This window comes from Erpetoichthys calabaricus, chromosome 4, assembly GCF_900747795.2.
Source record: "Erpetoichthys calabaricus chromosome 4, fErpCal1.3, whole genome shotgun sequence".
In the NCBI taxonomy this organism is placed as follows: Eukaryota; Metazoa; Chordata; class Cladistia; order Polypteriformes; family Polypteridae; genus Erpetoichthys; species Erpetoichthys calabaricus.
Window position 1 is genome coordinate 161,297,075 of NC_041397.2, and position 26,098 is coordinate 161,323,172.

General features: G+C 37.4%; 1 protein-coding gene across 1 annotated transcript in view; it reads right to left on the reverse strand.

The window, feature by feature from the left end:
- Positions 1 to 26,098, reverse strand: part of kpna3 (karyopherin alpha 3 (importin alpha 4)) — a 287,088-nt gene that overhangs the window by 19,936 nt on the left and 241,054 nt on the right. Inside the window, 3 exon segments of the mRNA XM_028790479.2 lie at positions 2,646 to 2,717; positions 19,599 to 19,703; positions 20,154 to 20,282. Coding sequence (XP_028646312.1) covers positions 2,646 to 2,717; positions 19,599 to 19,703; positions 20,154 to 20,282 — 306 coding nt within the window.

The window sequence follows — 26,098 nt, forward strand, 5'->3', positions numbered from 1 at the left end:
AACCTTTGGAAGCAAGACCTGTGAGACGGTGACTTTTGCACATCATTCCCTACTTACAAACAATTTAAAACAAGATCACGGACATCTAACCTCTCAGTTATTGGAATGCTTTTGGCAGACACACTTCACGTGCTCCCAGCTCTTAAAAATGTAATACGTTCTAGATGGCACGTCATCGACTAAGCGAAGAAGAAAAAGCACCCCATCGAAAAGAGACACAAAAGCGTTAGAGAGAAAAGGCAAAAAAGAATGCACAAAAGATCAATAATAATCTATGTGCAAATTCAGCAAATAAGGAAAGTAATAATCAGCCCGGACGAAGTGGAATTGAAAACCTTGTAGGTCCAATCAGGGACAGAAATAAAAGGACTTCATAAAGACGTTCAAAAATGTTGGCACAATACACATGCAGAACAGGTTAGAGATTATGAAAGTAGGGGAATTCGAAAGGCTCAAAAAAAAAAAAAAAAAAAAAAAAATTGCCGCAGTACACATGCAGAGCAACTTAAAGAATGTAAAAGTAGGAAAATTGGAAAGTATCAAAAAAAAGATAATAAAGATCGCAATAGAAGAAACAAATGGAAATTCTTACATAACTGACCATACACTATGAGTACCTGTGGTCCGCAACAATTAAAGCTACGACAAGTTTCATTTCGAAGAAACCACAATTCGGTCAAGTGTATATTTATGATCAGGGATAAGCGATGCAACATAGAATCGAAAGCATATGTAACCAATTCCCATTAAAATAATCTCTTTAAATTGTATATCCGGTTAACCAAACCCGGGGGTGGGCGAGCAAAGCAAGCAGTGGGCAGAGCCCCCCAGTATTACTAAAACATGAAAAACGTTTTCTGCTTTAACGATGTGTTTACATTGATTGTTGTAGACACAGAACGTACATGAAATGCATGCACTCCAAATAGTGGGCGGGATGGTATAGCAAGCTGCTTGCTGCTTGTGTTGATCGAGACATTTACAAGGCAAAAAACACTGATGGAGGGGTGCGAAGAGATTTAAGGTGGGCCGGAATTACAAGTTTTTTTGTAAGCTCTGGTAATTCTAATGTTAAGCAATCAACTTCTTTGGTGGAAAAAACTTCAAAAACTAATTAAAATAGTTTGTTAAAAAATATTGGAAAAGGGATTACAATTTGTTTAAACACTTTAATTAGCTTCAATATTGTACTACCTAATAAAAACTGATTTACACTAAAATAAACACAAAATGTGCTCAACTAATGATGCCCCCTTTCCAGCTCATCTCTGCTCACAGCATTTATTTATTTTTTTGTTTTTAAAGAAAAGCACCCAGGCCATGGAATGCATTTCAAGTCATTATAATGTGTGTGTGACTAATCCTGAAATACTGAAATGTGTAAGGGAACATTGTTCTTTCATTTTCTGTTCATATTCCAGGATAACATTTACTAAAATAAGGTTCACCTGATCCTGTGAAATGGCCTCATATTCCTTGCTACTATGCAACCAAGTCGAGCAATCGTTGGACCTAACAATTCCAATAATAAGGCAGCTTATAACATTAAGGATCATCTACCATGTTTTATCAGTCGGCAATAGTGAAAAATGGGTTGCAAGTATCCTTAAGCTTTCTCCAAACAAAGACAGTATTACTTTTGTCCATTCTCAATGGATTTACGTTTTGTGCTCCTTACAAGAAGTTATGCATCCTAGTGCAAGTCACCCTTGGATTCAGGTGGTTTCCGAATGGTAGCCCTGCAATAAAGCCCAGCTTTGTGAAGTTCACTGACATACCATTTTTGTTGAGACTGGGCCACAGAGGACCCAATTCAAATCTTTCACATTTAGCAACTATCCTGTAAAGTGCCTCTTTATTACTGTTGGAAAGCTTTGATTTTGAGCCACACTTTTTCGTTGACGATACAGGTTGTCCATGTTTGGCACGCGGTGTCATTAATTAAGGCTGTGTTCCCCTTGACACGTAAAACACACCTGTAATTTAGACACTATGTGTCTAAAATGCTTTAAAATATGCTTTAAAATGCACATATCAAAAGACTAAATAGTCTGTAGTCTTATTAATAGCTAGCACATACTACTAACTGGCAAATAACGTAATACAACTCCATTTTTCATGTAGTGTTTCCATCATTCTGTTAACCAAGTGTATATCACAAACACTAGAGAATTGTGTAAAATTACTTATTACTCGGCTGACTCCTTTATCCAACGTCACTTACAAAACTTATGAGATAAAATTGGTTACATTTTTTTTCCTCCTAACCCAATAATTGGGGCACAGGGAGGTGAAGTGACTGCACTGGTCACACAACATCAGTAGAAGGATTTAAAACCACAACTTCAGGGTTTGAAGTCCAAAGCTTTAATCGTTATGCCACACTACCTCCATCAAATTAATTGTATTTTCGATGATATCTGCACAATTCAATCAGTAACATCAGTAGTTTAACTTCTCAAAAATTCACTTTCATGTACCAGCAGTCAATAACCCACAAAGCTGCAGAAATTCAGAATGTACAACTCACACCATGTCTATAATGCAAGCCTTCAAAAGAAATTATAGACATGTAAAATTCTAAGATTTTCAAGAAAACACTATTCCAGAACAAACAAGATGAACAACATTTTAATGTTTTTTACCTGATCTTTTCTTCCACTTATTGTTAAATTACTGATTGCCCATGCTGCTTCTTTCTGTGTTCCAAAATCACCCTGCATAAGAAGGGGAAAAAGCCAATATAAAACAGGATATCAAAAAAAAAAAAAAACACATTTTGATTTAACACTAGAATCCCTGAAGCCTACAAAAAAAACCTGTAATCCTGGCCCATCTTAAATTCCTTCGCGTCTCTCATTAGCGTGCTATCCCCATCCCCCCCTTGACCTAGCTCAGGCAAAAAATTCTCCCAGCTGAAGGTTCCTTATCTACGTGTGAGGTGCCTGGAGTTGTATAGGGTAAATAATACAGTATATTGCTATTTGGAATACAAGCATTTCATGTGTGTTCCGGGTCTACAAAGATCTGGGTAAAGGAAATGTGAGGCAAGAAAATGCTGAACACATACCTAAAGCAGAAAGTTTTCCCATGTTATACTAATAATGACGTGAAGTGTATAATGTGTGAAGACTTTAGTCCAAATATCAAATAAACGTGCACTTTTATTCAAGAATATAACTCAAGTGTAAAAAAAAAAAAAAAAAAAAAAAAAATGTATTCAATTTACATGTTGCTGTCAATAAGTTAAAAAACCAAGATCAAATGTCAATCAACAGAAAGCCAATACGCATTACTGGATGGTGCAGAGATATGTGTTGCTGCCTTATAACCGAAAGGTTGTAGGTTTGAGCCTCGGCATTCTGTGTTTTGAGTATTGAGCTGCTATTATTATTATTATAAAAACTATTGAAAAATGCTATGCCATTTGAACATTTTTTTTTCCCCCGATCTTGCCTGTACTGTGTTATGCTACATGGTACTGAAAAGGCAGACAGACTTCTTATAGTACAGGCAAGATTGAAGAAGAAAAAAAAATGTTCAAATGCATTACGTTTTCAAATAGTCACGTTTTCATGTATGAATGTGTGTGTGCGTGCACAAGAGAGGCAGAGAAAGCTTTGATCTCATTCAAGTGGTTACTGGAATATAAAAGAAACACTTTCACAAAGGTATAACGAAACAAGTGCTTTTATTCAAGAATGAAACTGAGTAACAAAAAATTCCAGTGACAACAAGATACCAAGAAGTCATGATCCACCAGCGTTTGTGTGTGTGTACTTATATGCCTTCAGTGGTATCTTTTACAGGTAGCAAAACTTTACACTGACTGTTACAGACTGAAATGAAAGGCTTCTTGTTTTTGGGCACATTCGCGTTTGGAATTTCTTGCAAACTAAAGTGACTTTAGCTGTCTGTTGTTATGGTTTTGCCTTTGTCCAGTCTGATAGCAGTCACGGGGCATCGTATTTTTGATTGCCGGTACAACAAATAGTACTGAGCAGCGCATCAACGGTCATTGCTGCTCTTGTAAAAAGAATGGAGATGAACGGCATCAACTCAGAGAGGGAGAGGCAAGTTGGTCGAACCACGTGAATGTCACTGACAGAATAAAACAATAATAAAAAAAGCGCTTTTACAAGTAGCCAAAATGTACACCAGGTGTAACAGACTCAAATCAAAATGTATGTTTTTATTATAATTATTAATAGCAGCTCACTACTAAAAACACGTAGTGTTGGGGCTCGACCCGGCAACCTTTCGGTTATAAGCCAGCAGTTCATACCTCTGCACCATCAAGGAATACATATTAGCTTTCTGTCAATTCACATTTGTGCCTGGGTTTGAAACTCATTGAAAGCAACATGATTTTTTTAATTTTTTTTTTTTTTTTTACTTTGGTTATATTCTTGAATAAAAGCACATTGTGTTTATTTGATATTTGGACAAAAGTCTTCACACAGTATACACTTCACGTCATTATTAGTATAAATTGGATAGTTTCTGCTTTAGGTATGAGTTCAGCATTTCTTGCCTCGCATTTCCTTTCACCCTAAACTTACCCAGATCTTTGTAGACACGAAACACACATTATATGCATGTATTATAAGTAACAATATACTGAATTATTTACCCTATACAACTCCAGGCACCTCACACATAGATAAGTAGTCTTGACTTGAGCTGGGAGAACTTTTTGCTGGAATTGAGCTCAGTCAAAGTTGGGCGGGGGGATGAGAACAGCAGGCTGCTTGTCCTGACTGACTGACACATTTACAAAACAAAACACGCTAATGGAGAGGTGCAAAGGAATTTAAGGTGGGCCAGGATTAAAGGTTTTTTCGTAGGCTTCAGGGATTCTAGTGTTAAGGATAAACTCATTTGTATATGATTTCACAAACTCCAAAATTAAGCTGTTTTTATACTTCAAAGGCAGGGACCTTTTCTTAAAATGACAAAGCATCCTAATTAAGCCTTCAGCACATACTCTATATACATAACTACAAACAAAAGAAATGTAGGTAGGTGACAAGTGAAAGGAAACCATTCAGTGAATCAAGCTGATTTGGAATACAGGATACTGTTATTCCATTGGTAAACACTGGAAGAGTGCAAGTTAATTTAATAACACAAAAACAGTGTTTGGTAACACTGGTTCTTGGGGTTTCTTTAAGCACTTACAGGCTTTCTAAGCATAGTTTACATAATATTCTTTCCTAAATTTTGGCTACACAAAATTACAAATAAACTATATCCACACCAAATAAACTTCCCAGCATCCTCAATTTCAGATAATTCTGGTGGTTTATCATTGTAGGTGTCACTTATTTTTTAAAGGCAGATATGCCAGGGTTACATACCAAGTGCACTGCTATATACTTAATAGGTGAGGTCCTAGTAGATCAGAGCGCTCCTTTAATTAATGTTTGAAAAAATTCAAAAGACTATGAAATTACTAAACATAAAACAATTTTAAAAAGTCTATTTAAATTGCCCTCAGTGTGATGATATGGTAGAGTTATTTAACCAAACCCAAAAACAGTTAGTTTCATGATTTTCCCGGTTATCTTATTTGCTCATAGGGCAACACTTTCACAAAAGGTTCAAGGATGATACAACACTTTCTGTGGAGTAATGCTAAGATTTGCTGATTTAGAGCGCAGCCGCCCTGCCGTGCCTCAGAGAACAGAGTTCGATTCCCTGCTGGGGAGAACTGTTTTTTTTTTTTTCTTTGTAACCTCAAATGGACATAAAATTTATAAATTGGTATGCACTGTAAATCGTTTAAGTTTAAAATGTCGATCCCGGTTATTTCTGTTGATTAATTCATGCTTTTATACTTAGAGTCAGAACAGGAGCTTATTCATCTTCTGATCTGACTCTAAGTAACAGTGCCAGTATAAATTCACATCCGATCTGATGCTGTTCGTTTTCAATAATATTGCATTACTTCAACGATGTTTTCCTGATTGGTACTATTCGCGTCATAAAATGAATTCTTCAAAACGTCACATATATTTGTCTTTCTTTTTTAAAATGTGCATTGATCACCGCCAGCATGTTGTAGCACACAGCAACTAGCCACCTGCATCTCCTTGCGCACACTGAATAAGCGCACTGAATAAGACAGCGCTATATGCAATCATCAGATTCAAATGTGAACAGGTCACACCACACGCAAGGATCATCTTTCCTACATTTACAACGTGTGTACACACTCCTCACTATGCTGTGGTTTCTATTACACACCTGAAAGAAAGACAATACTATGTGAAAACATCATCGCACTAAATGCAATATTATTTGAAAGACGAACAGCGTCAGATCGGGTGTGAATTTATGCTGGAACTGGAAATTCTCTGGTGTGGAATCAGTTCTGTATGGTTGTGGGCGTGGGTGTGAGTGGTGGACATAACTGGGAATTACTTTGAATGTGTGTGGTGTTTTGAGATAATGAATAGAGCTGCAAATTACAGGTGCTTTGTTCAGTGTAATAGGAACCATAGCACAGGAGAGGTGTGTACACTGCAACAAGTACACATGTTGTAAATGTAGGAAGGGCGGTCCTTGGGTGTGTGGGAACTGTTAACATGTGAATGTGATGATTTTATATAACGGAACGGAATCAGCAGTTCTTAGCATTGCACCACGCAAGCGGTCATATCAATGCCTACTGTAACTTGCTTTTTTTTTCCCTTCGGTTATAGTCTTGAATAAAAGTGCACTTGTTTTGTTATACTTTTACATCAACATATGTTCCTGTGTTTCAGCGACACGGGCATGCTCAAAAATACACGTGTAATGCCACAAAAAGTGCACGCAGACACTTCGGTTCGCAAGCACTGGTACGAGAATGCAGTCACAAGTACACTGCAGAGCTAATAGCGCGTCTTTATGTTAAAACAGCAGTGTCAGATGGGGAGTGTCTGATGATTGTATATAGCGCATATATATAGTTACTGCTCTTTACTATGCTTTCCTCTGCATGTCCTGGAGTACAAAAGAAACAGCATACAGAAACATGTGGGGACTGGCAAGATCGGGGGAAAAAAATAAAACACGCAGTCACTGATTACAAACCGCAAGATGTTATGCGAATGAATATGAATAATATTGCATCCGTGCCACAAAGTTTTCCGAAATGTACTATACAGGTCATAAAACGAATAATTCCAAATATCATATATACCTACGTCTCTGTTTTTTTTTTTTGGACATTATAGACCATAAGGTGCATACTAATTCAGCGTGAGCAGGAACACTCAATAAAACTAAATAAAAAGAAAATCAAGTGACGGTGAGATACAAAGAAGGCAGATTCACCAGCGTGTTGTGTGTCAGATCCCTATGGGTAGTATGTATCGTGATACACTGCAGAGCTATAGCGTGTCTTTATGTGAAAAAACAGCAGTGTCAGATGGGGTAGGGAAGGATCCTGAACGCGACAGAGAATGAAAAGTGAATAAAAAAAAAAAAAACAAAAACAAAGCTAACCTTTACAAGTATCATAAATTACACCAGCTGTTACAGACTGAAATCAAATGTATCTTTTTATTCTAAAATAGTAAAAATAAGAGCAGTTCACTTCTCAAAAGGGAGTTGTGCAGGATCGAACTCATGACCTTTTGATTCCCAGTCAGCAACTGATACTATTGCACCACAACGGCAGTCATAGTAAGTGAGTGTCAATGTCGCACACTAAGGCAGCTTTTTTTTCTGCAGTTATATTTTTGAACAACTTGTTCTGTTATATTTGTACCTTTTGTGAAAGTGTTTCTTTGATATTTGGACTTCAGGCTTCATACATTATATAGTTTATGCCTACATTTTGTCATTTACTACTAGAATATGAAAAACGTTTCTGTTTTAAAAATGTGTTTACACAGATTACTGTAGAAATGCAACACACATGAACTGCGCGTGTTCCAAAGAACGATCTATTATTTCCACTCTAAAACTCCACTTCACTCCCAGATAATCAATCAAGGCATTAGCTGGGAGAAGTTCCTACACATTGTAAGTCGGTGGGGGGATGGAATAGCCGGCTGCTTGCAGCTCATCTTTACCTGCACATTTAGAAGACAAAAGACGATGGTGGAGAGGTGCGAACAGATTTAAGAAGCGATTTAAGGTGGGACGGATCTACGCGTTTTTTCGTAGGCTCTGGTAATTCTAGTGTTAAGATCAGTTGAACAAAGTACAGGCAAAGCAAAAGAGCTTACAGATAGCGAGCTAATGTTTATGCAGCTCTTGAAACTTAATTCAGTGTTCAGATCTACAGTCTGTCATTTTGCATTTTCCTGCTAATGAAATACTTTTTTTTACCAATTTTTTTTTTTTTTTTTTAAGTTACTTTGGATAAAGGTGTTGGCTAAATAATGATGATTAGTCACTCACTTATAATTTTAATCTATTATTCAAAACACAGAACTGTTCCATTTCTGAAATATGTAAATACCTCACTTCTTTTAATAATATAAAAACGGATACTGGCAGTGCCATTACATTCTGGAACCTCTGACAGCAAAGCATGGTTTTGAGTCAAAAACTGTAATGACTTCATGTAACATGTTTGACCATTTATGAATGTTATTGTTTTCTTGCATAAAACTCTCAGCACTCAAGAAAAAAAAAAAAAAAAAGACATATGATCACTTCTTTTCAATATAGGATAAAGGAAAATTAGCATTTGTTTACAGTAAGCATATATCTGGAAAGGTTGGCAGTATGCGATCAAAAAAGCACGAGACAGTAAAAATAAAAAGGTGGTTTGTCATTTGCATCAACAATGTTATCAGCTCTTACACAAGTCGATTATGATTCACCATTTTTACAGGGCACATGTAGAATTTCACAGTTTGACATTGCAGTAGTTATGCATTTGTGCAGTACCATATCACCTGTTAAAATATTTTATCATTTATAATCTACATATACTTTCTACACCTTTACTCCAAAGCTTTGGGTGTCTGAATCTCTCATGACTAACACTCCCTTCCCACTCTCAAGTGTGTTGCTGTAAAGACTGCTTCTCAGAATCTTATTTTGAGATGCCTTGTTTGCCCCCAGTCCACTTTTATACTTCCTGTCTTGAAAGGCAACTCTCAGCATGCCTCCTATGCCTTTACTCCACTCTGTGTCTCACAATTGCACGTTTTCTTCCCATCCCATTGTCAAAGCCAAACTGACCTATCACACTAAAGCCAAACTGATCAATCACATAACTTGCAGGGACCAGTGACAGACAGACACTCACTCACCTTAGAATGTTATCATAAAGTAGATAATATAAATAACTGGGACTAGAATACCCAAGTTTCAGTCTTGCCAGACAGTTGAATTTAGCTAACATTGTTTTTTTAAAATAAATAAACCAACAACAGTAATCTCTGAAGTTATCCAAGTTTAATTTCAAACAAAGCAAATTTTTTAACTTCACAAAGTTAATTTCCTGAAGCTCAGGAGAGGCTAAAACATTTCAGGTAAATTAAACTTGACCACACAAACAGTAAACCTTAAATTTTGATATTAAAACTTGTTGCATCTTTTCTTAAGTCTTATCAAAAAACTTAATCAAGTACAGGCAGTCCCCCAGGTTACGTATGAGATAGGGACTGTAGGTTTGTACTTAAGTTGAATTTGTATGTAAGTCGGAACAGGTACATTATTTTAAAAAATGTTATTGTTGACCGACTGTAACCAAGTGCTCTGCCAATGAATGATGGAGTTGCACCTCTTTTTGACCTTTATTATTTCTACTTTATTTTCAATGGTGATGTTTTTTCTCTTCTTTACTGTAGCACCAGCACTTGCATCAGATTTGTGTTTCAGAGACATTCTTGAAGGGTGAAGACAAAAGGTTAAGATGAGCTCTTCTGTACAGCACTGTACAGGTGCTGGTCATAAAATTAGAATATCATGACAAAGTTGATTTATTTCAGTAATTCCATTCAAAAAGTGAAACTTGTATATTAGATTCATTCATTACACACAGACTGATGTATTTCAAATGTTTTATTTCTTTTAATGTTGATGATTATAACTGACAACTAATGAAAGTCCCAAATTCAGTATCTCGGAAAATTAGAATATCAATTAAGACCAATGCCAAAAAAAGGATTTTTAGAAATGTTGGCCAACTGAAAGGTATGAACATGAAAAGTATGAGCATGTACAGCACTCAATATTTAGTTGGGGCTCCTTTGGCCTGGATTACTGAAGCAATGCGGCGTGGCATGGAGTCGATCAGTCTGTGGCACTGCTCAGGTGTTATGAGAGCCCATGTTGCTCTGATAGTGGCCTTCAGCTCTTCTGAATTGTTGGGTCTGGCGTATTGCATCTTCCTCTTCACAATACCCCATAGATTTTCTATGGGGTTAAGGTCAGGCGAGTTTGCTGGCCAATCAAGAACAGGGATACCATGGTCCTTAAACCAGGTACTGGTAGCTTTGTCACTGTGTGCAGGTGCCAGGTCCTGTTGGAAAATGAAATCTGCATCTTGATAAAGTTCGTCAGCAGCAGGAAGCATGAAGTGCTCTAAAACTTCCTGGTAGATGGCTGCGTTGACCTTGGACCTCAGAAAACACAATGGACCAACACCAGCAGATGACATGGCACCCCAAACCATCACTGACTGTGAAACCTTTACACTGGACCTCACGCAACATGGATTCTGTGCCTCTCCTCTCTTCCTCCAGACCCTGGGACCTTGACTTCCAAAGGAAATGCAAAATTTACTTTCATCAGAGAACATAACTTTGGACCACTCAGCAGCAGTCCAGTCCTTTTTGTCTTTAGCCCAGGCGAGATGCTTCCGACGCTGTCTCTTGTTCAAGAGTGGCTTGTCACAAGGAATGTGACAGCTGAAACCCATGTCTTGCATACGTCTGTGCGTGGAGGTTCTTGAAGCACCGACTCCAACTGCATTCCACTCTGTGAATCTCCCCCACATTTTTGAATGGGTTTTGTTTCACAATCCTCTCCAGGGTGCGGTTATCCCTATTGCCTGTACACTTTTTTCTACCACATCTTGTTCTTCCCTTTGCCTCTCTATTAATGTGCTTGGACACAGAGCTCTGTGAACAGCCATCCTCTTTAGCAATGACCTTTTGTGTCTTGCCCTCCTTGTGCAAGGTGTCAATGGTCATCTTTTGGACAACTGTCAAGTCAGCAGTCTTCCCCATGATTGTGTAGCCTACAGAACTAGACCGAGAGACCATTTAAAGGCTTTTGCAGGTGTTTTGAGTTAATTAGCTGATTACAGTGTGGCACCAGGTGTCTTCAATATTGAACCTTTTCACAATATTCTAATTTTCCGAGATACTGAATTTGAGACTTTCATTAGTTGTCAGTTATAATCATCAACATTAAAAGAAATAAACATTTGAAATACATCAGTCTGTGTGTAATGAATGAATCTAATATACAAGTTTCACTTTTTGAATGGAATTACTGAAATAAATCAACTTTGTCATGATATTCTAATTTTATGACCAGCACCTGTACACGCTATCACAGCAGATTAGGCACCAGTCGTCAACACGTCTGATGTAGCCTTTTTCATGTTATAGTAACAATGACAAAATGTTGACGTGAAGTGTATAATGTGTGAAGACTGAAGTCCAAATATCAAATAAACACTTTCAAAAAAAGGTATAACAAAACAAGTGCGCTTTTATTCAAGAACAGAACTGAAGAAAAAGAAATTATTCAATTTACATGTTGCAGTCAAAGTGTAAAAACCGAAGCCCAAATATCAATTGACACAAAGTACACATATCCGCTTGGGTGGTACAGAGGTAAGAACTGCTGCCTCATAATCAAGATGGTTGCGGGTTCAATCACAGGTCCTCCCCGCATTTACCGTTTTGAGTAGTGAGCTGCTATTATTATTACTATTATATAATAAAAACTTACATTTGTAAATTTATGGTACGTATAGAAGTTTTCTATTTTTAAATTCAGTTTTATTCTCTCAGTTATGCTCACGCTCCACCCTGATCTGACAATGTTAGTTTTCAAATAAAGACGTGGTATAACGAACTTGCCTCTGCCTCTCTGAGTTGATGGTGCTTATCTCCATTCTTTTCAAAAGAGCAGCGATGACCACAGTTGGTGGCTGATGCCTGGTCAGAACTATTTTTTGTACTGCTAATCAAAGATACGTTGCCCCGTGACCACTATCATACTAACATTTGGCATTTGTGCTTTGACAAAAAAAGACCCACGTAGAACGTGTGAAAAACAACAGATTTCCTGCGAACTTGGACATTTGGCAACATTTTGTTGAGACTGTGTTTTGAGTTACAACCCAGGTCAACATATTACTGTTGATGAACAACTGTATCCAACCAAAGTCTGCTGTCCTTTCTTGCAATACGTCTCAACCAAGCCTGATAAATTTGGCATAAAGTTTTGGATTATGGCAGATGAGGAAACAAAGAACATGTGCAATGCCACTCCTTATTTAGGAAAAATATCCAAGTCGTCCAATGACAGAAAGACTTTGAGACTGTGGCCATAAAGCTCATGGAACAGTTTGTGAACAAAGGCAGAACCGTAAGAACAGACAACTTCTTCATGTCACTTTCACTGGCTAATAGACTGCTGCACGCAAAACAACTTTGCTTGGCATTAAAAATAAAGTGCAACAGGAACTTTCGCCTGCAGTTAAAGTCACTTCAGTACATGAGCAATTTTCCACGCTAGTGTTTAGATCTGGCAGTGCCATGGTGATGTTGTACATGCCCAAAAACAAAAAGTCTGTCTGCATTCTCAGTACCATGCACCATAACGTGGAGATTAGGCAAGATCAAAAACATGTTCAAATGACAACTCACATTCAAATAATGACGTTTTCATGCATGGATATGTGTGTGCATTCACAAGTAACAGTGAGGGGGCAGAGAAAGATTTGATGTCATTCAAGTGGTTACTGGAATATAAAATAAACATTTTCAGAAAAGTATAATGAAACAAGTGTGCTTTTATTCATGAATAAACTGAATAAAAAAATAAAAAAATTTAAGTGACAACAACACACCAAGAAAACATGACTCCACTGTAATTTCAGAGACAAAGAATGATGGAAGATGAGAGAAGTCTGGCAGTGACACTGTCGTCATCTTGCAATTGCTCCTTTATCAGCTGAAAAGAGCAGACAGGTTTCACAAGTGAAAAAAGAGAAACTGAACACACAACAAAGTCAGTGGCCTGTTTTAAATGTTCCCCACATCCAGTATGGTCTTGTGATATTACCAAAGGCAGCACTTTCTTGATCCATCTAGCTAGGACTTTGAAGAGTATCTTAATATCATTATTCAAAAGTGAAATTGGTCTGTACAATGTGCATTTTAATAAGTCCTTATTTTGTTTAGGAAACACAGTAATTAATGCTTGGCGAAACGTTTGAGGTAGAATTTTATATTCTCTAGCTTCTGTAAATGTTGCTAATAGAAGGGGAGCTAGCTGAGTTGAGAATCTCTTATAAAATTTGGCAGGGTAGCCATTAGGGCATGGTGCTTTCCCACTCTGCAGTGAGTTTATAGTATCCAGTAATTCTGATAGTGCCAGAGGTTTATCCAATTCCTTTGCACTGAGAGTATCTATTTGTGGTATCTGTAATGGGTCCAGAAATGCATTAGATTATGTCTTCTCTTCTTTAATCTCAGTAGAATATAAGGATTTATAGTAGTCTCTAAATGTGTGCATTATATCTTTATGGTCAATGATTTTGTCTCAGTTTGTGTTGGCGATTGCTGGGATTGCATTGCGAACTTCTTGCTTGTGGATTTGTCGAGCTAAGATCTTATTAGCTTTCTCTCCATGTTCATAATAATGATGTCTTGATTTAAGTATCAGTTGTTCAGTTTCTTTAGTTGTTAAGAGGTTGAGTTCTGAATGCAGAGCCTGCCTTTTCCTATGAAGCGCCTCACTTGGACATCTAGCATGTTTTTGATCTATTCTAGTAATTTTGTTGATTAGCTCTGATAAAGATATGAGATAATCTGTCCTCTTAAAAAGGCCTTCAGGGTTTCCCCAGAGTGTTCCTGCAGAAACCTCTGAGGACATATTTGTCCTCTAAAAAAATTGATTTGCTTGGATATAAAATTCTGTACAGTTCTCGTCTGCTAATAAAAGTGGATTAAGACGCCATCTGTGGGGCATAGTGATTTTACCTCCAAAATCAGAGGGGCATGGTCGGAAATAACAACAGATTCATATTTACAAGATTTAATCATAGGCAAGCAGTTATCTACAAAGAAATAATCAATTCTTGAGTAGCAATGATGCACTGGTGAGTCGAAGGAATATGCTCTTGAGTTTGGGTTTAGAAGTCTCCAGGGGTCTGATAAGTTGTGGTCACTTACGAACTATGTAATTGTCTTTGCTATCTAGGTCTGGATTTAAAACACAATTAAAGTCTCCAGCCATTGTAATTTTATGAGTGTTCACATTGAGAATGGATGCAAATAAATTTTGCATGATTTCCCTATTATCGACATTGGGTGCATAAATATTTATCAAAATCACTTTACAGTTAAATAAATTACCTATGACAATCACATATCTTCCTTCAGGATCAGATACTACATCTGATACTACAAATGAGATTCTTCTATGTATAAGAATTCCCACACCTCTAGTTTTCTTTGTATAGCTGGAATGGAACATTTGGCCAGTCCGGTCTTTGTGCAGCCGAAACTGGATGTTTTAAAAGATACACTTAGCTTCCAATCTTCGACGCCTATCTAATGTAATATATTCACCAACAAAGTCAAACACCCCAGAGATATTATCATCGTCGGATGCAGAAAAAGCATTTGACATGGTTGAATGAAACTACCTTTTCACTACATTGGAGAAATTTGGGTTTGGCCTGAACATTTGTGGATGGATCAAACTACTGTATACCAATCCAGAAGCTTCAGTTTGTATTAACAACATTAATTCAGACTACTTTAAACTAGAGCATGGCACCAGACAAGGATGCCCTGTCACCACTGCTTTTTGCAATCGCCATTGAGCCACTGGCAATTCATTTTTCAAAATGCTATTGAGATAAAGGGGATTATCAGAGAAGGACTGGAACAGAAAGTTTCTCTATATGCAAATGATACGGTACTATATATATATATCAAATCCACAAAATACTGTGCCTGCAGTCCTAATAGCACTAACAGGATTTCAAAAGATTTCTGGGCTCAGAATCAATTTGAATAAAAGTGTGCTCTTCCTAGTGAATTCTCAAGCATACAATATTAGATTGGACACCTTCCCTTTTATTATCGCAGATCAGTTTAAATACCTAGGGGTAAACATCACAAGTAAGCAAAGCCCTATATCAACAAAATTTTGCCATCTGTATGGAAAAAATTAAGTAAGACTTACATAGATGGTTAACCGTTCATCTCACTTTAGCTGAACAAATGAACATTGTTAAGATGAAAATCCTTTCTCTTTTTATTTCAGAACATTCCAATATACATCAATAGATCATTTTTTAAGAAATGAGATTCAACCAAAACCTCATTTATTTGGAATTCAAAACATCAACGACCCTACAAAGACCTAAGGCAGAAAGTGGCATGGCTCTACTGGGCAGCAAACAAACAAACTATAAAAACATGGACATAGACACAAATAGATGAACATACACAGTCTTGGTCCGCAATAGAAATAAAATCCTGCAGTACTTCTTTATATTCTTGCTTTGCACCCCAATAAATACAAGTTATTGCCAATATACTAACAACCAATTGTGCTTCACTCAATTAGAATATGGAACCAATGTAGGAAGAATTTTAAGATAGAGAAACTTTAATCTGTGGCACCTCTGCACGAGAACCACCTTTTTCCACCATCTCAAACATAAGCAGTTTTTAATGCCTTGAAAACATTCAGGATTAAATCACTTAGATCTGTACAAAGACAACGTCTCTGCATTCTACGAACAATTACACTCCAAATTTAACTTTCCAGCAACACATTTCTTTCACTACCTTCAAATTCGAAACTCTGCTAAACAGAACCTGCCCAATTTTCCTCAACTCCTACCTACCTTTATGCCGGAAAAAATATTGCTCAGTCTCAACTCGGACAGCATTTCCATAATTCATAAAACTATTTTACAGTCCCTCCCTTTCAAAGATCCAAGAGAACAGTGGGAAAAGGATCTCTCACTCAACATTTCAGAAAAGGAGTTGAAAGTAGCAATGCACAGAATTCACTCGAGCTTCATATGTGCAAAGCATAGAATTATTCAACTCAAAGATCAAACCTGTGAACGCTGCAATCAAGTTCCAGCCTCGCTCGGCCACATGTTTTGGGCCTGCACCAAATTAACATAATTTTGGACCAAATATTTCACATGCCTTTCAGACAGCCTTGGTGTCACAATCCCTCCTAATCCACTAACAGCTGTGTTTGGTGTACTTCCAGATGGGCTTAAAGTGCAGAAGTACAAACAAACTGTAATTGCCTTTACTTCACTACTGGCACAGACTGATGATGCTCAACTGGAAGAATCCTAACTCACCGGGAAACTGATGTTATATACTATTTGAAACTGGAAAAAAAAATAAAATTCGCACTTAGAGAATATGTACAGAACTTTTTCAAAACCTGCCAGGATCAATAACATTTTAGAATAAGCATTTAAACTGAGGAAGCAGGTTCTCTCCCCTCTTTTACTCCATTTATGTTTATTCATTTATTAATTTATCTATTCACTTATTTTTTTACTAGCATAAAGTTTTTTACTGCTGGCCTAGCTCTCTTTCTCAGGGGTGGAGGTTGATTTGTTTCGAACCTTTTTTTTTTTTTTGGTAAAACTTGAGTTGTGTATGGAATGTTATTTCATTTTAATAAAGTTTAAAAAAAAAAACACACACACAAAAAAAAACTAAACGTTCCCCACATCAATCAGCGAGTGACAGACGTGTGTGGGAAGCATGCAAACGTGCAGTTGCACCAGCAGAGAACAACACGTCTCTGCCTGCGTTAACCAAGTATCTGTACACAGTACAGTTGTGGGGTTTTCGGGATGTCAAAGATCTCATATCCCCATTGCTCAGCTTTGTTCACATGACAAAGTGACAGTCCAAGTCAGGCCCAGGAGAGGATGTCTGTCTGTTGACATGTGCCGAACCAGGACGATGGCAAACATCAAAATCAAATGGCTGCAAGCTAATAAGCCACCTAGCCACTTAAGCAATATGTGCCACTTAAGCAATATGTGCTTCATCAGCCACTTAAGCAATATGTGCTTCATCAGCAATAATTGAGTTCTCGTTAAGGAACTGGGTTGGAACAAAAACCTGCACATACTGTGGCTCTCCAGGACCGACATTGCCCACCCCTGTGCTAGACCACAGAATTATTGCTGATGAAGCACATATTGCTTAAGTGACATTTTGATGTTTCATTTTAGGGGTCTCGCTTGTTAAGGTTCTCCAACCTTAATGGCTTATTTCAATCTTAAACTGCTGCATTCAGTGTTTTAATTGCTCCTTATTAGCAATAAGATGTAAAAGACAAAGCAGCCAGCAGTTCTCCAGCTAGGTTTTTTCCAGTTACAGCTGTGTGTGTTCATCATGCACTGTTTGATTTAATAAAACACTTAATAGAAAAATGTGACAGACTGAAAATGATCTATTTTAGGCTTCAAATCATTTGGATGATATCCTTGGAAAGGAAAAAAATCTACAATATAAGAGCCTTACATTGCACAGACTAGCAAGCCATAAAATTAAATAAGGTCTGAGATTGGCAATGATTGGTTTCTAATTAAGCAATTGGGTTGGAATGAAAACCTGTAGCCACTGTGGCTCACCAGGATCGACACTGCCTTACCCCTGGTGTAGACTTTAAAGGTGAGCCAGAAATAGCCGACAGGGGTCAATCGTCCATATTTTCTGTCTCAACTGTTCACCCTAATATCGGATTACTACAGTTTTCCAAGGATTATAGTTTCTGGATTTGTGTTTATATCCTTTCCCTGATATTTATGTGGTCTGATCAGAGATGATAAGTGCCTTCATTTGTTGTGCACATCCAGTACCTGCCTTTCTTCACCTACACCCCATTAGGTTAGGATAAACTGTACATATTATACTGAAAGCTGTTCACACGGGACTTTTGTTCATTCATCACCTTCAATCTGCATCTATATCTGGACTCTGTGTGGACTTCACATTATCATGCTTATTGTTGATCTTTTTATACAAAAGTGTTTTGATCTGTGTTAGTGTATTAACTATCGCAGTTGAGATTATTGGAAAGGGTTTCTGTACAGCTTTATTAAGAAACCGCTATAGTAATATATTCTATTAAGATACATTTATATATGTTATGAAATAAGCTCTGTGACAAAAAAATTGCTCCCAAAATCATTGGCCCGATCTGCCCAAGATCAGCATGATCAAATGAACACAAATGTAACGGTCTAAAATAGCAGTACATGTGGGGTGGTTAGAAACAGTAAATTCCCAAGACTGGTGATACAGGTATAAAGTGTTATGTGGCATGGTTTATTTTCACACATTTAATGAGAAATAATTTAACAATACCTTCAAAGAGGCAATGTCCTATATAGGATGCTAAAATACCCAAGGCATATTTGGGAGATGTCAGCCATGAGATACACATGAACACTGTCTAAGCAGAAAATGATAAATGGGAGACCTTATAAAAGATGGACGAAAGCACCTCCTTAATTTATTACTGTGCAGTTAAATTGCTCCAGACAAGCACTGTGCATAAAGTGATGTGTAGCACCCCACATAATAAAAATTTCTAATTTGAAAATGTTTTCCAGATTGGACTCTTGTGTGCATACTCTTCTCCCTATAACTCTCCTTGCCTGTACTATTCACACTGCCAAATAAAAGTGGTCAACTTGTGCAAGAGAACAATATGTTAGATAGATCATATGAATCTTACTTATTTGTTCATGTACCTATGCTGCAGAGGTGACATAAGCACACAAAAGGTGAGAATGGTTTTTTTGTGGTTATTACCTTTTCATGGAGAGGTTGATTACTGTGTTACCTACATCCATCCATTTTCCAACCCGCTGAATCCGAACACAGGGTCACGGGGGTCTGCTGGAGCTAATCCCAGCCAACACAGGGCACAAGGCAGGAACCAATCCCAGGCACGCTGCCAACCCACCGCAGAACACACACAAACACACCCACACACCAAGCGCACACTAGGGCCAATTTAGAATCACCAATCCACCTAACCTGCATGTCTTTGGACTGTGGGAGGAAACCCACGCAGACACGGGGAGAACATGCAAACTCCATGCAGGGAGGACCCGGGAAGCGAACCCAGGTCTCCAGGTCTCTGAACTGCGAGGCAGCAGCGCTACCCACTGCGCCACCGTGCCTCCCACTGTGTTACCGATCACGTGTGAAAACACAACAGAGATACAAAATTAAAAACCTGTATACTTTGCAAAGGTGACCTGCCATGACAGCTCTCATGCAAGACAGGCGTGTAGAATATTTTTTTGGTCATGGAGTTTGTAGATCTAACATCTTGGGGGGGGGGGGGGTATTGATAATAAAAAGAAATACTAATAAATGATTTACCTTTGCAAGCTGGTGTATGATCATGGGAATGAGACCCGCATCAATGACAGCCTGAACTTGCTGCTGGTTTCCAGCTGTAATATTTGAAAGAAACCATACCGCTTCCTTGAGGGAAAGAAAACACTATCAATATTGCTAACCCTGCATAATGTGTGTTAAACATGACAAAAATATTTCAAAACACTAACACCACCAAACAAAAATTCCATTCAAAGTTGCTCCATTTTCACAGTTTGGATAGGGTAGTAAAATTTTATTCGATTAACAAAGAAGCAATATGGAGACATGAACTATCTTAACGGCATTCTATTGGACCACATGAGGAAACCTTTTGAAGCCAGAGAACAGGCATGGTCTATACAGAATATACCTTCGTCTATATGCCAAACGTGAACCTCTAAATGTCATTACTATGGAAATGAAATAAAAAAAAAAAAAATGTACACACACACACAAAGTCATACACACATTTTGTGAATATACTAATTATTCAAACAATTTTCTATGAAAACATCAGTAGTTTATTCACAACTGAAACACTCAACAATGACTTACCTTATTAATCTTCTCTTTTGGGTGTGTTAATAAATTAGGAAAGTGAGAAAGCACATCACAATTTAGTACAACTTGGGTTTGCTCATCAGTACCAGTCACAATATTACCAACTGCTCTTAGTGCTGCAGTCTGAAGGAAAAGAAAAAAAAGAAAAAAAACCAGACATTGTTTTAAAGTTTAAAATTGGGGAAAAATTAATAATTATATATAACAGTATAAATATACTGTTGCTAAATATTGAGGGATAACCATATATACACACAGAGCATCTATTATTGGTAAATAACAAGTACAATTTCCTGTCTGCTCACTATACTACATTGATCAAGATACCTGATGTGGATATTACATGCACAAGGTATTTTTCACATCCTTAAGAAAGGATAGCAAAGACTAGAAGTAAAATTGTAAAAGTTGCAACTTTTTATACTTGTTTATATTAAGCATGCATACACATATACAGTGCATCACTTTTTCCACATTTTGTTATGTTACAGCCTTATTCCAAAATGGATTAAATTATTTTTTTTCCCTCAGAATTATACACACAACACCCCATAATGACAACGTGAAAAAAGTTTGAGATTTTTGCAAATTTATTAAAAATAAAAAAAATTGAGAAAGCACATGTACATAAGTATTCACAGCCTTTACCATGAAGCTCAAAATTGAGCTCAGGTGCATCCTGCTTCCCCTGATCATCCTTGAGATGTTTCTGCAGCTTAATTGGAGTCCACCTGTGGTAAATTCAGTTGATTGGACATGATTTGGAAAGGCACACACCTGTCTATATAAGGTCCCACAGTTGACAGTTCACGTCAGAGCACAAACCAAGCATGAATTCAAAGGAATTGTCTGTAGACCTCCGAGACAGGATTATCTCGAGGCACAAATCTGGGGAAGGTTACAGAAAAATTTCTGCTGCTTTGAAGGTCCCAATGAGCACAGTGGCCTCCATCATCCGTAAGTGGAAGAAGTTCAAAACCACCAGGACTCTTCCTAGAGCTGGCCGGCCATCTAAACTGAGCGATCGGGGGAGAAGGGCCTCAGTCAGGGAGGTGACCAAGAACCCGATGGTCACTCTGGCAGAGCTCCAGAGGTCCTCTGTGGAGAGAAGAGAACCTTCCAGAAGGACAACCATCTCTGCAGCAATCCACCAATCAGGCCTGTAGGGCAGACGGAAGTCACTCCTTAGTAAAAGGCACATGGCAGCCCGCTTGGAGTTTGCCAAAAGGCACCTGAAGGACTCTCACACCATGAGAAAGAAAATTCTCTGGTCTGATGAGACAAAGATTGAACTCTTTGGTGTGAATGCCAGACATCACGTTTGCAGGAAACCAGGCACCGCTCATCACCAGGCCAATACCATCCCTACAGTGAAGCATGGTGGTGGCAGCATCTTGCTGTGGGGATGTTCTTCAGTGGCAGAGACTGGGAGACTAGTCAGGATAAAGGGAAGATGAATGCAGCAATCTACAGAGACATCATAGATGAAAACCTGAACCAAGGCGCTTTTGACCTCAGACTGGGGCGACAGTTCATCTTTCAGCAGGACAACGACCCTAAGCACACAGCCAAGATATCAAAGGAGTGGCTTCAGGACAACTCTGTGAATGTCCCTGAGTGGCCCAGCCAGAGCCCAGACTTGAATCCGATTAAACATCTCTGGAGAGATCTTAAAATGGCTGTGCACCGACGCTTCTCATCCAACCTGTTGAAGCCTGAGAGGTGCTGCAAAGAGGAATGGGCGAAATTGGCCAAGGATAGGTGTGCCAAGCTTGTGACATCATATTCAAAAAGACTTGAGGCTGTAATTGCTGCCAAAGGTGCATCGACAAAGTATTGAGCAAAGGCTGTGAATACTTATGTACATGGGATTTCTCAGTTTTTTTATTTTTAATAAATTTGCACAAACCTCAAGTAAACTTTTTTCACGTTGTCATTATGGGGTGTTGTGTGTAGAATTCTGAGGAAAAAAATGAATTTAATCCATTTTGGAATAAGGCTGTAACATAACAAAATGTGGGAAAAGTGATGCGCTGTGAATACTTTCTGGATGCACTGTATACATACATGGATATATACATATACATACATATACACACACGCACCTTTTAACATTTTTCAGAGCAGACAGATTGGACCAGAATCAGCCGTTTGAAACTGTTTGACATTCAAAACATGTAATATGCTTGTACTACTTTCGTAATGCAGACAATATGGCAAAATGGACACAGAAGCAAAAGAGAAAAGCATCCTTTATTACCTACAGTGCAATACCCCTTTTAAAATAGAAAGTTCAATTTTTTCATTGTTAAGATGCAACCCAGAGTTAAAATTTCTTAAATTAATTTTTACGCTCATTAAGCAACACCCAACATCCCAAAATGACAAACTAAAAACAGGATTTTAAAAAGTTTTGCAAATTCATTAAAAATAAAGAAACAAATATCACTTTAACACAAGTATTCATATCCTTTACTCAGTACTTAGTTGAAGCACCTTTGTCAGTGATTACAGCCTGGAGTCATCTTAGATTAGCAACAAAGCTTTGCACATCTGGATTTGGGTATTTTCTGCCAATTTTCTATGCAGATTCTCTCAAGCTTTGTTAGGTTGAATGGATGGCATCTGTGGAGAGCTACGTTCAGCACTCTTCAGAGATGTTTGAAAGGGTTCAAGTTTGGGCTCTGCCTGGGCCACTCAGGAATATGACAGAGTTGTTCTTAAGCCCCTCCTGTGTTGAGTTTGAATTGTGCTTATAGTCCTTGTCCTGTTGGAAAGTGAACCTTAAGTCCAGAGCGCTCTGGAGCTGGTTTTCCATTATAGTTATTTCTGTATGTTGCTCTGTTTACCTTTCCCTTAACTGCATATTGTAGCTATACTGTGGCTCTACCAACAGTTTGGTGAACTCTATTCTTCATCTGATAGCAAAGGTATAAATCGTAGCTGAACTGACACCTCTGCAGAAACTCTAACAAAAAGGTGCCAAATGAACATTCATGTTAGGTGTGTAGCTTGCAAACTGAACTCTGTCTGGATGGGATGAACAAAATAAGGCACCTATAAGCAGGCACTGGACCTGTAACTGGAAGTGAATTTGATCACCAGAAGTTACACCTTCCTTCAAAATTAGCTACATTCATTTCTTCCCTTGGGACACCACCCACCTCTCTTTAGAGTTAAAAAGCTCACACACTTTCTTTACCCTGCAAGCTACTTTCCACAGAGCCTTGAAGATGGACGTCCTGAAATATTTCTAAAATCCACTCTGCCAAGCCCAAATCTGTACCAGTAACTGTGCCCAGTCTGAGAAAACTGAGAAGGAGCCATTACTTCAAGAAGGGAACTTCAGCACCTACACTCCGCTGCCAGAAAAAAATAATTCTTTTCCATATTTACTTGCAGAGTACACAGCAAAAAGCCTAACAGCAAAAGAAGGACACATCACACAAGGGACAAAGGACTATACAGGAAACACCAAGAGTGCACTCCAACCAAAGAAAAGTCCTCCACTTGAACCCAGAAGAATGGCACTCAACTCCACATAGCATCTGACATTATCCTTAAAGCCTTCATATCATAAGACTGTTTCTGAACCAAGATAATTTAGAACTCTAAATAGCCAGTTAAACAGCCAGCCTCTTCTGTGTTATGTTTGACTCGTGTGTCTTGTGTACTCTCTTCTATTCTACAGATATCATATTTCCATAATGATTGTGTTTATTATTCTATTTCTTGGAATGAGTGTGCTGCAGTTACATTGATACAAATGTAATAACCGGAAATCCCCCCTATGAAGAATGGTAAGGAAAATTAAGAGAGAGCTTTTACCAAATGATTTAATTTATTATTGGCATTACCAAAGTCAAAATGCATAACTACCTGATTAAAATTAATCAATCATTTATCTCATAACCTTATGCATTTTCCGCCAGAGTTAAAATATACTTTTCCTGCATCATGCTTTTCAATGTCTAGATATTGATTTATAGATTGTCTATATTACAACAACTGAATGCCGCACAATTTAATCTTTGTACATCTTACAAAAATAAAGACATAATTGCATCAAAGTTTGGGATAAGGAAAAGGAATGGCAGAGATGTCTACTCAGTAAATAACTGCAGTGAGACTACAATATTTGTGTTGTGCCTTTGTGTTCCTATGTTTATTTATTAAATATATTTTTGAATACTTTATCACTAATGACATCACTGTGGCAGGGAGGGACTGCAGACAATCCCCATTCCATAAAAACTACCTGTATAACATAGCAATTACAGAAATGACTTTGAAAATCAAATGCATTCATGTAAGAAATGACATATTTTAAAAAGTGCACAGATAATTTGCCATTTTATATTCAAATGTTTATTCTAATAGATAATTGAAAAACAAATGTTTTCAAAATGCCTAATGCATTTTTCACAAGGTAAGACAAAGACGTATCTACATCTTGTCCTCACAGGTGGCGCAGTGGTAGTGCTGCTGCTTTGCAGTAAGGAGACTGTGGAAGATTGTGGGTTCGCTTCCTGGTTCCTCCCTGTGTGGATAGCGCTTTGCGTACTGAGAAAAGCGCTATATAAATGTAATGAATTATTATTATTATTATTACATCTTACTAATGTAGCTGGTCTTATACTTAGCAGCTTTTAATTCTAATCTCCTGGATTTGTGTCTCAGTGCTGATGAAAGGGTGACAGTGCAAAGTTTTGTTTTTTTTAATATGGTTGATGCACACCATATGTAGCCAATTCTCTTATACAAAAACACATCACAACTCAGATTTCTTTGGGTATACACTTGAGTACTTCTCTTTTCCATTTGGATGAGTTCAAAATAAGTTTTAATAAATCAAGTAATAAATCAATATTGACTCCCCGTTTCAATGCAATTTATAAATGTATCCTAAAAATACATAAATCGAGTAATAAACCATTAAAGCAAAATTCATCCTAAAGAAAAAAATCCCATAGTTTCTACTGAAGGATAACAAATACAGAAAGGAGTATATTTAAAACTCTCTGCAGGGGGGACTCAATGTACTAATTCATTTAAATACACTAATTATAACAAAAAACAATTTCAAAATAATGCATTTTAGAAAGAAAGCCCAGTCAGAATGACCAATGCTTGGTTCAATGCTAATCTCCTACATTCACTGTAAACTCAGTTATTTATCTTGTCGCTACTTAACTCAATACAATTCAAAAAGTACAAAAGTGTAATGTTTATTGGATATGATTATTTATATATTTTTTCAGTACATTCAATTGAATCACAACATACACCCAAAATTTAAACTGAGCATTTACTATGCTTCTAGGGCAGATCCAAAGAGTATGGCCGAACACATACTCAAAAGCAGCTGTTCGGCCTTTAAATGAATTACAGATCTTATTGTTTTGCATGCTCAAGTGTAATATTAATAAATTACTCATTACTCTGTCTAGATACCCAGCACAAATTTATTAGTATACTCTTATTTAACAGCAATAATAATAAGTATATATATATAAAAAAAAAAAAAACACACACACACACAGAGGCAAATGTGGCACAACATATTAATACTAGCTGATAAAACATGTTTCATTCAGTAGAAATCAACATATTCCCCAGAGGTATCTGAAGAAAAAGACTGTAAAATACTGAGGACAAATCTTTTCATATGATTTGCATAAAAATAAATTATCGACCAGAATGACATCAAAGGTAAATTAAGAAGATTTCTGAAACTGATAATGCATAGATTCCAAACCTGTGCTTTCTGAATGCAACTGGAAGTAAAATTAGTAAACAGAAAGAACTAAAATATTTAAGAAATACCATAACATTCTACACAAATTGGAGTGTAATGGAATACATAATTTACGACATAAAACAGGAATGTAGCAGCTTGATTCAATGTGCATAGCGGAGCTGGATAAAAGTTTGAGTTG